The 15,222-nt window shown below is 39.0% G+C and overlaps 1 protein-coding gene across 5 annotated transcripts in view; it reads right to left on the bottom strand.

Annotated features, from left to right (window-relative positions):
* The window catches only part of PLEKHH2 (pleckstrin homology, MyTH4 and FERM domain containing H2), a 143,292-nt gene that overhangs the window by 16,530 nt on the left and 111,540 nt on the right, over positions 1-15,222 (bottom strand). For all 5 annotated transcript variants that reach the window (XR_004257237.1, XR_004257238.1, XM_032239432.1 and 2 more), the window contains exons 20-24: positions 14,090-14,269; positions 11,672-11,769; positions 9,795-9,972; positions 8,730-8,885; positions 6,791-6,888 (exon numbers count right to left, since the gene is read on the bottom strand). Coding sequence is in view for 3 of the 5 variants with exons in the window: in XM_032239432.1 (XP_032095323.1) it covers positions 6,791-6,888; positions 8,730-8,885; positions 9,795-9,972; positions 11,672-11,769; positions 14,090-14,269 (710 nt within the window). In the remaining 2 variants the exon portion in view is untranslated. The remainder of the gene's footprint in view (positions 1-6,790; positions 6,889-8,729; positions 8,886-9,794; positions 9,973-11,671; positions 11,770-14,089; positions 14,270-15,222) is intronic.

Here is a 15,222-nt window from a genome sequence, read left to right as displayed (position 1 = left end):
TGGACACATCAGGGAAAAGGAAATGAAGGTTTCAACTCAAAATCACCCCCCAAATCAACATCAAATAAGTGTGGGGAGAGGGTGAGTTTTCTCTGGGAATCTAAAAGATAATATTCATATATTTAAGTGTGTTTTGACTTTTTGGACACAATCTGATAAGCAGCTTTAGGGGCTCAAAAATAGTTTATATGTTATCACTATTACTCACTGAAACACAACATGGCTTTTTTCTGCCTAGGGGGTCTTCATCAAATCAGTGATTCTCTTTATTTATTCACTGAGTCATTTATTCATATGTGAGATTTGTGGGGCTCTAACTTCAGGCTGCAGTTCAGGCACAGGTGCTCTAACTGCTCTAAATGCTGTGACAATGGGGTGGGTGAGCAACATCTTGACCCACCTAAACACTGCCATGACATCACAGTGGTTGGAAAAGAGAGATTTAGATACAGTAGCTGTTACATATGTGCTTAATTGGCTATAACTTTGCATTTTCAGCCTTCCCCCCCAACCCCGCCCATACACTTGAGGGAGAGAATGAACCCCTATCATTTACAGTATCTCTCCCAGGAATTATGTCAAATAGCAGGGAAGGAGAGGGCAGCAGGTTTGAATCTCTGGGCAAGCATGGGTGGGGGGTACTTTGAAGAGCTCCTCCTACCCCATGATTCTAATCATTCTTTCCTCTCTACCTAGTTTACAAATCAGAAAAATCCTGAGCTCCATTTTAATCTATGATGACTATACGGTGACAAATAATGCAGGATTCTTAAGCTGGTAGTAGAATATAGCTGGGCAATAGAAACAGATGCCAAATCCAAAATGTTATCAGCAAAGTCATATAAAACAAAGAGCAGAAAGTTTAAGATGAAAGCCTTCCCCTTTGGCATGCTTACATTTGTGAACATAACTTATTTTCCCTACTTGAAGTCAGGAAGTATAGCATACTCATCACTGTAATCCGCTAGAGTTTAGCTAAGTGTTACCACTGGAAGATTTGGTAATATGGATAGGGGGAGAAAAAAAACCAAATGGTTACAGGCAAGAAGAGTGTAAGTGTCTTTTCTGTCATTCCCAGCATGCAACACGATTGAACCTGTGAGCGGAAAAGGAAGCATCATTAGAAAAAAAAACAGAGAGAGAGAGAGAGAAACAATACTGGATACGAACCATTGGCTCAAATCCCTAATGAAACAGTTTGGGCTCCAACAGCTATCCAGGGATTTGGGAACAATTGGAAGAGGAACAAAAATGACCCAAGAAGTCATAAAAGTCAAATCCATGGAGCCTGAATAGGAAAGGCACTAGAGGAATGTGATCTAAGCCTGTCACAATATGGCTAGCTTTCAGCTGTTTCCAAATCCTAAAACAGCCTAGAGCAGACAGAATGGGCTTCTATGACAGCAGGCAAGTCTTGGATTAGATCACAGAGGTATTCCCAAATCTCTACCTCCTCACTGGACATCCAGGAAGCTGAATACTGTTGGATAGAAATCACATCACTGTGGACCAGTACAGCTACACAAACACACTGCTTCTAAATTCAGCAAGGCTCTCAGCACTGCTGGGTAATCCTTTTGCTTGCCCTCAACTGGCTCCAGATTCATTCTTCAGAGCATTTATGAGAAGCACTGTTGCCCTTTCCATCCTTTTGTAAGCTTACTGGGGGGACAGCATGCAATCTCTCTCCATTTACCCTTCCTCTACTCCTCAGTCCACCATGGTCTACTGATTATACTCTACTAAAACTGCCATTGTTCTCTTCCTGCCTCAGTGGCATCCAACTGCCAGTCATCTGCTTAGAAGACACCACTCTGCAAAGTCTTCCTCTATGTCCCTACAACCTCTTGTACATACACATCATATTCATGGTAATGGCAAATACCCATGAAGCATTTACTGTGTGGCAGACTCTGAACCAAGTGCTTTACAATTGCCAACACTTAATCCTTCAGACAACCCTAAAGGTGGGAATCATTTTGACCTCCATTTCACTTACAGGGTACCTGAGGAACAGAGATGTTAAGTGACTTGCTCAGGGCCACATGGTAAGTGGTAGAGCCAGGATTCTAACCCAGGCAGTCTGTCTCCAGAGCCCATGTTCTTCACTCCTGTGCTACATTCTTCCTGTAACAGCACTGATTGCACTACTAAGACTTCATGTCTGCCTCTCCCTATAAACTGTAAGATTCTGAAGGGTAAGGAAGTTCTATTCACCTTGGAATTCACAAGGCTTCAAACAAGGGTTGGCACTGATAGACTGCATGAATGGACAAATAAATGGTATGTGAGAATTGCTAAGTACAGGAATTATTTGCCAAAAAAGCCTGAAGAATTCCCTTTCCATAGTCTTAGGCAAGTGACTTAACTCTCTGAAGCTTCAGTTACCTCATCTGTGAGATGGACATAATAACAGTACCTCATAAGGTTGTAAGGATGATATAAAAATGCACTCAAAGAGCTCAGAATAGGGCCTGATGTTAGGTAAATGTTCAACAAATGTGGGTTAGTAGGACTAATAGTAGTATTCTACAGAGGTCTTTGGAATCATAGGAGTCTCTCTTTTTTTTTGAGATGGGGGTCTCCCTCTGTCACCCAGACTGAAGTGCAGTGGCACAATCTTGGCTCACTTGCCTGCTGGGTTCAAGCGATTCTTCTGCCTCAGCCTCCTATGTAACTGGGACTACAGGATGTGCCACCACACCTGGCTAATTTTTCTATTTCTAGTCAAGACAGGGTTTCATCATGTTGGCCAGGCTGGTCTTGAACACCTGACCTCTGGTGATCTGCCTGCCTCGGATCCCAAAGTGCTAGGATTACAGGCATGAGCCACTGCACCTGGCCCACATGAGAGTCTCTTGATCCTGGAATTTTTTTTTAGTGTGAACATAGCTAGGAGAAATGGGATAAATTCCATTTCTTGGCTTAAACTTCTTGGCTGTGGCCAATTTTGTTTTGTTAAAAACATGCCTTGACTCTTACAGCTTCAAAGACACAGTGAGAAATCAGATTAAATAAGAAGTTTAACTATGAATAGAATTTAAATCTTAGTTGCCAATGTTTGCCTATAAGAACAAGTTCAAAACCTATTAATTAGATCTTTCATACCTGAATCGAAATAATTAAAATTCCATCACTTGCCAAGTATCAATTTAAAATTCCAAGAGAACTGATATTTTAGCTTTGTTTATTACCGTGCTGCTTGGCAGATGAAGAATCAAGTGCTTGGCTGTGTGACAGGTCACAGCAAGGTCCCCTCCTAACTGTATCACTAGAAATTAGGGCTCATTGTCTAAGCTACTTATAAACACATGCAAAGCATGGCCATGTTCAGAAACATAGTACTTTCTCATAGCTGTGGCTATCCAGCCATTTCAGAGTTCTGTTAAAAATCAAACCTTTCAGTTGAGTTACTTTTTTTCCTGATGTCAATGACATTGTCATGAGGGTTTTATTTTTAAACAAGGTAATGATCTTTATTCACAACTCTCTTTTAAAAAAAATATTTGAAGAGATTTATTTTGAGCCAAATATGAGTGACCATGGCTTGTGACACAGACCTCAGGGGGTCCTGAGAAAATGTGCCCAAGCTGGTCAGGTGCCGCTGGATGTTATACATTTTAGGGAGTCATGAGACTTAAGAAATACATTGGTTTGGTCTAGAAAGGCAGAACAACTTGAAGCGAGGCTCCACAACCTCTCATCACAACCCAGACATTCCTTTCTACTGATTCCAGGTCTTTGGATAAGCTCAACCAATTGTCAACCAAAAAAAATTTTTTTTTTTTTTTTTGGAGACGGAGTTTCGCTCTTGTTACCCAGGCTGGAGTGCAATGGCGCGATCTCGGCTCACCGCGACCTCCGCCTCCTGGGTTCAGGCAATTCTCCTGCCTCAGCCTCCTGAGTAGCTGGGATTACAGGCACGCGCCACCATGCCCAGCTGATTTTTTGTAGTTTTAGTAGAGACGGGGTTTCACCGTGTTGACCAGGATGGTCTTGATCTCTTGACCTCATGATCCACCCGCCTTGGCCTCCCAAAGTGCCGGGATTACAGGCGTGAGCCACCGCGCCCGGCCCCAAAAAATTTTTATCCACGACTCTCTTTGTCCTTCCTTGCGGTGTTTTTAAACTTGAAGCATTATTATTATCTGTCTTTCATATCATCTTTCTCCATTTACCCAAATTTCACTTCAGTTCCAATCATAGCCATCACAATCAGAGTTGGTATGTATTAAGCATTCATAAGGTTTGGATGATTAGGAATAGTCCTGGACACAAAGGTCGCTCCGCTTGGTTCCAACAAAGCCAAGTGAGAATGCCTGAACCCCTTCTGCATAATGGTCTCTGGCAGGCCAGGTCCAGGAGCTGGCTCCTTCTATAAAGGCTAAGGCAAAGAGGCAGGGGCAGCGATGAGGACCTTTAGGTCAAGGCTTCTCAAAGCCCAACATGTGTAAGAATTATCTGGAGAGCTGTCAAAACACAGACTCCTGGGCTTCACCCCCAGAAATTCTGACTCAGTGGGTCTGAAGTGGGGCCTCATGATTTGCATTTCTAATACGTTCCATGTGGTCCTGAGGCTGCTGGCGTGGGGCCCCCGCTGGGAACTATTGTTCCACATTAAACAGAGCTACAATAATCATCTAGAAGGGCCAAGTCTTCTAGCCTGCTACACTTGCCAGTCACCAAAGGGCCATTGATACATTGATAAAGGTTGCCCTCAAGGGAAAGAGATCCCTCCAGGGGTGAAGCCTACTAGATTTCCAATATTTATGCAATATTGCTTATCTCTAGGAATGTATGATTTTAAAACTTCAGATACTAAAGCTTAATAGTCACCTTCTTGTTACTTGAACCGCTAGCAAATCATCACAGCTCATAAGCCCCTGAATAAAGAAGCTCCAGTGTTCACAATCACCATTTATTCAGATCAATGGAGCCTGTTCAAATACTGGGTGGCCCTTTAAGTGGCCAACTGTATGAGAGAAGAGTCCAAACTATGAATGTGCCATACTTATTTAACTGTTCTCCCTATTAATAAACATGTAAGTTTCTGTCTCAAATTTTTCACACAAAAAATGACAAAGAATATGATAAAAATGTGAAAAAAAAAAAGGAAGATACTGGGATATACTGGAGTACTCTGCCCACTTATCTGGGTATTTCTATTAGAAATAGAAATACCTGGGATAGACTATGAGAAAAAGAAATTTTTCAGTGGATCAAAGGCTATTAAATTCTTTATGTCATATAGTGCCTTCAATTCTTACATTCCAATTTTAAGTCTGAACATCTTCCAAAAAGAGGCCTTTGAGTACTACTCCAATAATTCCACCAGGCTCTGGATATGACATTTTACAGATTCCTTAATTTACAGGATACAAGATTCAAATAAAACCAGCAAAATACCATTATTTTGGTATAATTAATGGGAGCTGGTCAGTTAACAGTGTTTATTAAGTACTACCTTCTGCTAATACATGAAAGAAATGAAAATATTTAAAAAGAAAGAAAGGAAATCTAGTTCCTGACTCCATGCCAAGGTATGTTACCATTTTATCTGTAAAGAAGGTGTGCGCTCCGGCTCCTCTGGCATTTTCTCAATTCCTGACACAAGCTGAGCAGCCTCCCTCTACAGGTCTTTGAATATTCTTTTCCATGCATTTTGATGTTCCCACTCCCATCTCCTTCTGAACTTAGCATAAACATCATTTCCTCAGAGAAGCCTCCCGAGGTCTCCCGTCTAGGTCGGGCTCACTGTTGTGTACTCTTACTATACCTCTCTCTTCCTTCAGAGAACTTACTGTATCATCCCACATTCATTAGAGTGAGGATATGCCCAACAACAGTCCTCTTCACTAATCCGTAGATTCCAAAAGATCAAGGACTGGGTTTGTCTGTCTTTATTACAATTTTACTCATAGCATCTAGCTAAGTGATGGGCTTATAGTTGAAGCTCAGTGAACACCGAGAGAGAGAGAGAGAGAGAGAATATGAAAGACTGAGAAAGAATAAAGATGAATATAAAGAATATATGACTTCCAAAAGACTGAGGCAAACACAGATATCTCTTCTTACTACAGATCTGTAGTAGGTATTTAAGTATTCAGTCTTTATGAAAAATGGAATAATATTGTTAAAGGAAATTATGAGAGTGAAAAATGCATCCTTGTATCAACTACTCTAAGAGCAGCTATTTTTTTCTGTAGTTTTTCTGCTTGTGTGTGTGTGTATTTTTTGTTTGTTTGTTTTGAGGCAGGGTCTCACTCTGTTGCCCAGGCTGGACTGTGGAGTGCAGTGGCACAATCACGGCTCACTGCAGTCTCGACCTCCTGGGCTCAGGTGATTCTCCCACCTCAGCTGTCTGAGTAGCTGGGACTACAGGCACACACCAACATGCCTGGCTAATTTTTGTATTTTTAGTAGAGGTGGGGTTTTGCCATGTTGGCTACGCTGGTCTCAAACTCCTGACCTCAGATGATCTGCCCACCTTGGCCTCCCAAAGGAATACAGGAGCGAGCCACCATGCTTGGCTGAGACCTAGTGTTTCTAATCTTTGTTTAAAGGCATATTTTTTATAAAGTATAATTATTTATGACATTAAGAGACTAGAATTAGAAACAAAATTTTATGTGACAAGGTTTTTTCCTATAGAAACAGAGTTATTATTTATAGAAACACAAACTTAAAAATAAATAATTTTAAGGCTATTGAATAGAAAACTAAACAGTAGGTGCATGATTTGAACATACTGTATACTCATACTTTGGCATCTGGACACAGTATTACACACCTGTTTTTGTATGTTAGACGAACAGTCCTTGTACCTTCACATTTTCCAGGCTGCTGTTCTTTGGAAGCCTGTTCCCATTTGGAAATAATGTCACAAATCTAGAAAGAAAGTGGAAAACTGAGATTTACAAGACTTTTCAAGTCAACATTTCTTGCAGACAAGTATGTCTGTAGACTGAAATTTTTCAATTAATATGATCAAACCAAACATACTCAAGCTTTTTGTTTTCAGTGTCTGTGTGGCTCTGAGTTTAGGATGTAATTATAAATTGCTCTTTGGTCCACTTATCCTTTTGGACACACATTAACTTTGGACTGTGGCCATGCATTTTTTACTCAAAAAGGAATCTTAATGCACGACTGCCTGAAACTGGAAACAAGAAGATTCCAGGGATTTTTTTCATGATTTGGTCACTGAAGAAGCAACTTTTTCACCTTCTGAGTTCAAAAAGATTGTAATAACTGAAGTTATGCGAAAGAAATCTGAAATAACATTTATAGAAAGGGTCTAGACCCAGGTCTAGCTATTTGATTTTTCCTTCTCTAGGCCTCAGTTTTCTTATTTGCAAAATAAGTGCACTGTTTGTTTCTCTAAGGTCCCTTGTGGTTCTATAATTCTATTTTTATCTCTTTATTGAGATGGAGTTTTACTCTGTCGTCCAGGCTGGAGTGCAGTGGTGTGATCTCAGCTCACTATAACCTCTGCCTCCTGGGTTCAAGTGATTCTCCTATCTCACCCTCCCAAGTAGCTGAGACTACAGACGCCCACCACCATGCCTGGCTAATTTTTTTGTATTTTTAGTAGAGACAGGGTTTCTCCATGATGGTCAAGCTAGTCTCAAGTTCCTGACCTCAAACGATCCACCCACCTTGGCCTCTCAAGGTGCTGGGATCACAGGCATAAGCCACTGTGCCTGGCCTAATTCTCTATTTCTAATTGTTGCCATTACTAAATGGAAGCTCTATTAAAGTTATTTTACTATGATCTAGAAAAGATTCTTTTAAAATCTCTCCCTCTTCATTTCCACAGGTCTGTTTTCTTTCTTTTTTTTTTTTTTTTTTTTGAGATAGAGTCTTGCTCTGTTGCCCAGGCTGGAGTGCAGTGGCGTGATCATGGCTCACTGCAGCCTCAACCTCATGGGCTCAAGTGATTCCAGTGCATCAGCCTCCAGAGTAGCTGGGACTACAAGTGTGCACCACCACACGGGGCTATTTTTCGTATTTTTAGTAGAGACAAGTTTTTGCTGTGCTGCCCAGGCTGGTCACAAACTTCTGGCCTCAAATGATCTACCTGCCCCAGCCCCACTAAGTGCTGGGATTACAGGTGTGAGCCATTGTGCCAGGCCACAGGTCTGTTTCCTAAACCATTTTTCATTTCCAGCTCAGGCCTTCCCTAATTCCCAATGCTGAACTTAATCTCTCTCTTTCTGTGCAAAGTTCATAGCACTCTTAAAACTTTTATCATTTCCAACCCTAGTTCAAGGTTATCTGTGTATAAGGCTGCTCTTCCCTAAGCAGGTTTTAAGTTCACTGTGGGCAGGGACTATTTCTGGTCCTTTTGTATTTCCCACAGAGTCCGGCCAGCCACTGGGATACAATAAAGTAGTTCAGTCAGTATTGCTGAATAAATGAAAAAAATGGAAAGCCATTTTATTAGAGCTTGTACATACCTACCCTTATTATCCTAATATTTAGAGTATCATTACCATTACTAACATTTTTACTCTCTTTAATATGGAGTGTGTATGTGTAGAGATTGTGTATTAAGAATTCCATGGGTTCAACAAAGTCCTGCATTTTTTTTTCTTATCATGGAGATTAGATTGCTTTAATTTTTGGAAAACTCCTGAACTAAACTTCTTGCAAAGTTTACTCTTCTTGTAAAGAGTAGCTTCTTTGCTATTCTCTGGGCTTGGTTCCCAAAAAGGATTTGGCTTCACCTTGATGTTTCCTTGAAGACAATGCTCTAAATCTCTGCCAGAAGGATCGTCTGTGAACAATGCAAATCCAGACTGTGCTGGTTTCCTCATTCCTGTGTCCTGGTTCAAAGTATTCAAAAATTCTTCCACTGTGGTGGATGCATCAAAACCGACTACCTAGACAGAAATAACAAAGCGGTTCTCTTAATAAGAAATATATAGTTTCAAACTGAGATTTCAAGGATAAAACGGAATGTACTTGATGCATGATTAATGATAACACATATTTTTCTAGGTCCTTTAACTTTTTTTCCCCAAAGCTCCTCTGGAGAAAATCAGTAAGGTTACCTCAGCAATCACCTTGCTGAAGAATCAAAAATCTCAGCTTCAGCCAACAGACATGAATCCAAAATCAAACGATTAATTGACAGCTATACATATTTTGCAAAGATATGATGCTTACCCATTAGAAGCAAACCAAGAACTATAGTACAATATGCTATCTTTAATCAAATGGAAGAATATAAAAAAGAAATACATTTAAATAAATGAACACTTTTATGTATTTAATGTTTGTTTCCTTAATAGGCAGTTAAGTGTCTGATTTCTGTGATAAAAGGCGTATGGCTACAAAGACTAATTGCTAGTTTGGGAACATGTTTGCTTCAATTAATAAGCAAGCATCTAGATCTGAGAACTGGAAGGGCCTAGTGAAGTTTTCCCAGATAATTTCTGAGATTTGGAGATTTTAAAAGGAACTAAACCCAGTATCACTAATTATTTCCACACCTAGCAGGTGTACTGATGGGAGAAAGCCCCAACCAAAGTGTTTTTTATTTTCTCTCCATCAGAATCATAATGGTAGCGAAGCCCATCACTTATTCGGTTCAATATAGATTTGTTATTAGTGTGAATCCTTTGTAGCAAAACTGTTTCAAAACTCAGCTCTTCTGATAGTAAGTCTAAAATATTTGCATGTTTATCACTGCCAGGTGCTGACAAAAGTAGGCAGAGAAGTCCCTGTTCCCTATAACAGAGTTTGTACATAGGCTTGTTGGCTAAGCATATTTTCATCAGGTATCCTACCTGGTATATCCCATTCATGAAGTGCACAGGTATACTAAAGGGCAAAGAATGGTGATAAGGGTTTCGGAGAAGAGTTGAAAGAATTTCCATCCTTGAGGGTCTTGCTTCTCTGTCACCATTTTGTTGCGTTCTTTCTACACATCTCTGGCAGTAAATGGCATATTTTCCAAATTCTGTCCTGTAATACAAAACTTAAGATAAAATCTAAGAATAAATTTAATTGACAACCTAATATATGCAACCATTAAGAAAGCATCCCTTGTAATTTCAACAGCAACTTTTTTTTGAATAATACTAAACTGCTGTAACTTTTCTCAAATTCCAGCCTCTTTATGTTTGCAACTGCCTGACTCAAACATCCCCACAAAGCACTCTTCATCTTTACTGTATTATCATAGTCATAAGCTGAATTTAAAATTACCAGTTGTAAGTCAATATACAGTGATTTAATATCAACAAATATAAAAAAAGCAATTGCATGAAGAATAGTAGAGAGTTAACTTATAAAAACATGTTACAGCAGAATTCTCTTCTGAAGAACATGGTGGTTAATGCTTGACTGCTAAGTATACAAGTATAAAAATATTATACAAGTATAAAAATATTAACAGAAGTTATCTTTAGGTAGCAGCGGTGGCTCATGCCTGTAATCCCAGCACTTTGGGAGGCCAAGGTGGGCAGATCACCTGAGGTCAGGAGTTCAAGACCAGCCTGGTCAACATGGTGAAACCCTGTCTCTATTAAAAATACAAAAAATTAGCCAGGTGTGGTGGCACATGCCTGTAGTCCCAGCTACCTGGGAGGCTGAGGCAGGAGAATTGCTTCAACCTTGGTGGTGGAGGTTGCAGTGAGCCAAGAATGTGCCATTGTACTCCAGCCTAGGTGACAGAGTGAGACCCTGTCTCAAAAAAAAAAAAAAAAAAAAAAAAAAAAAAAAAAAAAAAAAGGCTTCAAACAAAAATATTTTTTCTTTATTCTACAGAACACTGCATTTGTTAAAAAATGTTAAGCATCAGACAAACTCATTAGAGTAAATAAATGTAGAAGTTGGATAGAGATTTTATTTGCCCTTATTTGTTATATATAATTTTTATGCCTTATTCAAGCACCTATAAAACATGTTTGTATTCAAGTGCCCTGTAGGCAGATCTTGATCTGGGGGCTCCTCAGTGACTGCAACTGAAATAACATGACCTTGATCACAGAGGCCTCAAAATGTATTATGAACTGTAGAATATTTTCCTATTGCTTCCAAGTTGGGTTTTTGTTGTTGTTGTTGTTTGTTTGTTTTACTGTGTTTGTTTTAGTCCAAGAGTTTATTTAAGCAACCTAACACAAGCCTCTTGGTGGACAAAATGACCCTGGATAAGCCTTGGCTGAGTGACCTGGGCCCCACTGTAAGAAAGCCATTCTGGAAGTTGAACTTTAAATGTCTTTTTCAAAGGAGTAACAATTCTGAAGTAATTAAAATACATACAGTTAGAAAAGGAGGGAAGACCATGGGAGAAATTTTGCACATAAAATAATTCAATGTGGAGAAAAATAGTAAAAGGGGAAACTAAGGAAACAAAATAGTTGCTTTTATTGAATGAATACTTACTAATGCTAAGTCATTCATACTTGAAATGCACATACACTTTTCACTTAAAAATATTCTCTGTCAGTTTTTCAAGCATTATTGCAATCTTCTGCAGGCGGTAACATAACAAAGGAATACTTTCCAATCTCTACATCAATGATAACCAAAGGCTTCCTGTACCAATATTTGTTTCATACATTCTTCTGAAAATGTACCTGGCAAGTCATTAAATACTTATGATTTTTCATAGACTTTCAGAGACCACGTAAACAGTTCAGCTGGCTAGTATTCTGCACACCTGGAATCTGCATTCCTCTTTAGGTGAAGCCTGAGGAGCCACAGGAAAGGATGATGGGGAAGGAAGAGCCCAACGCAGAGTGCCAAGAGCTGCCAGCCCTGGGCAAGGAGAAGCACCACAGGTTAGATATAACATCCCAGTCAGAGATCCACAGCAGCGTTAGTGCAATGAGCTGATGACAGTCTCTTTTAACCCAAAAACGTTTTGCTTCTTTCAGACATGCATGATCTCTTTACAGCATTTATAATAGGTTAAAAACAAAAAACTCTACATTGGATCACATCTATGATCCATCTAGTTGTATATATGGTTATCTACAACGAAGGGACCAAAGCACAAGCAGACATGGTGCTCCTTTTGACATCACACTCAAAGATTAGGAACTCTGTTTCTTTTTTGTTCACTTATGTATTTACTCATTCATTAAAATACAAGTAATAGTTGTGTGAAAGGCAGATTGCAAAACAGTAAAAAACACATGCCCTAAATCAAAACCAATCTACCTATACATACGTATCTACATACATAAATAAGGGACAAGTATAAAAATATTAACAGAGGTTATCTTTAGATAGCAGCATTATATGTGATTTTTATTTTTCCTTTGCTCTGTTCTGTATTCTTCTTTCCATATTTTTCAAAGAAGTATAAAACATGTTACAACAGAATTCTCTTCTGAAAAACATGGTGTTTAATGTTTGACTGCTAAACAAGGTAAAAAAAAAAAGTCTTTAAACAAAAATAATTTTTTCTTTCTTTATCCTATAAAATGTGCATGGCCAGGTGCGGTGGCTCCCACCTGTAAGCCCAGCACTTTGAGAGGCCGAGGAGGGTAGATCACCTGAAGTCAGGAGTTCGAGACAAGCCTGACCAGCATGGTGAAACCCTGCCTCTACTAAAAATACAAAAATTAGCCCGGCATGTTGGTGGGCACTTGCAGTATCAGCTACTCAGGAGGCTGAGGCCCGAGAATCACTTGAACCTGGGAGGCGGAGGTTCAGAGAGCTGAGATTGTGCCACTGCACTCTAGCCTGGGTGACAAGAGAAAAACTCTGTCTCAAAAAAGAAAAGAGCATTAGACAAACTAATCATCAGAGTAAATAAATATAAAAGTAGGATAGAGATCTTATTTGCCCTTGTTTGTTATATATCATTTTTCAGTCATTTTTAAAACGTTATATTAACAAAGAAGGAAAAATAGGCATTGTCCCTGCCCTTAAGGAGCCTACAGCCTACTAGGAGACAGTTATATATTTAAACAGTAAATTATAACACAACATGGTAATACCATGTATTAACTTTTTAAAGCATAACCAGTGGGAGGAATGAGTCAGGGAAGGGATCACAGGGAATATGTTGCTTGGGCTGGACTATAAAGTCTATGGGAGGGAAGCAAAAGGAGGGATCCAGGTAACAAATACCATCAGGTGCAAAGTGGAGAATATTGCAAAGGCAGAGTGTGTTTGAAGGATGGGCAAATTTATTCATTCACTGTATGCTGGAGGCAGGAAGTGGAGAAAGAGGGGACCAGGGGAGCCAGGTTATGAAGTGCTTTTAATGCAGATGAAGCTTAAGTTTCAGATTCCCTCTTGGGCACAGGTCCTGGGAAAGGCCTTAACTGTGTTTACAAGGTCATATGTTTTCTAAAATGTACAAAAGTCTTCCATTTCAAGTATCTGTCTTAAAGAGCATTTCACAAACTATTTAAGCTTCAAGTCTCACAAGACCTGGATCCAACCCTGAGAGTCCTGTATGCTAAGGTGAGAAACTTCTGATTTATCTTGTGGCTAACAGGGAGTCAATACAAAGATAAAAGCAGGTGTTCATTGAAGAATAAACATAGATGACTACAAAACACCTAAAAAATGTATTTAACTGCACTAACAAAGAAATGAATACTGGATCAATAGTGAAACATCATTTTTTACCTGGAAATAATTTAAAATATGCTGCTTATTGTTGAAGATAAATGAAATTCTAAAAATGAGTTCAAAGGAATTCACTGGAACTGTACACAAGATTTAGGTTCAAAGATGTCTACTGTAGAGGTATTTATTACAGTAAAAATTTGGAAAAACCTAAATACATAGTAATCAATGTTAACATAACCATTAATGTTTTGAAGAATGTCTAGGGATATAGGGGAAATGATTATTTTCTATAGTTTAAAAAAGTAGTATGAAAACTGTAACTCCAGTAATATAAAAAACTGTGAGTATGCACACACCAACATACATACAGTTATATGTAAACACATAACTATACAAATAAACCGAAAAGTTAGATATCAAAATATTAATAGCTATTTTTTCTTCTGCACTTTCTGTATTCTCCAAATATCTACGCTGAATGTGTATCATTCTTACAATCAGAAAAACAATATCACTTTAAATTACATGTATATGTATCAATATCTACCTGTAATGGTCCTGGTTGATTCTGTGGCTGTCTTCGTCTTGTCTGTTTAATAAGCTGACAGCAAATTTCATTCTGCAGCTCAGGATGTGTCAGACAGATTTGCAAAGCACTCTGGGCTAGAGATATGTGGTAATCAATTGCAGGGGAGTCAACTGCAGCATTTATAAAAAGCTGGCAGGTCTGAATTAAACAAAAAAGAGATATATTCAAGGTGAGGAGTGATTAGATTTATTCCACATGAATTATATCGCTTCTCTTTTCAGCAGTAGTTTTTGTTTAAAATGATGGGAAAGGATATATTATGATAACACTAATCAAAAGAAATCTGGAGTCACTACAATAATAGCAGATAAAGTAGATTTCAGAGCAAGGAATTCTGCCAGAGATAAAGAGGGTCATTTTATAATGATAAAGGGGCCAGTTCATCTAGAAGACATAACAATCCTAAATATCTATATACTTAATAATGAGCTTCAAAATACATATAATCTCATCTGGTGTATTTTTCATTTAGTCATTGCATTTTTCATCTCTAAAAATTCAGTTTGGGTTTTTTTAATATCTTCTTAAAATGCTCATGCTTTCCTCTACCTTTCTGAACATGTGAAGTATGGAGGCCAATCTCCAAAGTGGTCCTCCATGATCTCCATATCTTGACATTCTGATTCGTAGGTAATTCCCTCCTGGATTCTACCAGGGTTGGTCTGCGTGACCAGTAGCATGTGGCATGCCATTTCTAAGATTCACTTATAAAAAACAATGTGCTTCCATCTTGGTCACTTTCTCTTTTTCCCTGTTAGATCATTTGCTTTGGGGAAGGCAGTTGCCATGTCTTGAACAGTCATTTGGAGAACCGCATAAAGTGAGGAACTGAGGCTGCTTTACCAACAGCCATGTGAGAGTTTGGAATCCTCCAGCCCCATTCCAGTCTTCAGATGACTGCTGCTCCTGCTGACAGATTGATGGTACCTTCATAAGACTATGAGTCAGAACCACTCAGCTTAACAGCTTCCAGATTCCTGACCCTTCAAAACTGTGTGAAATACCAAATGTTCTAAGTCACTAAGTGTTGGAAAATTTTAAATGTAGCAACAGACACCAGACACAGAAATGTCCTTATCTACCATCACCTG

Source organism: Sapajus apella, unplaced genomic scaffold, assembly GCF_009761245.1.
Source record: "Sapajus apella isolate SASKATOON/1434 unplaced genomic scaffold, GSC_monkey_1.0 scaffold44, whole genome shotgun sequence".
NCBI classification, from domain to species: Eukaryota; Metazoa; Chordata; class Mammalia; order Primates; family Cebidae; genus Sapajus; species Sapajus apella.
This window is presented reverse-complemented; position numbering and strand designations above follow the sequence as displayed.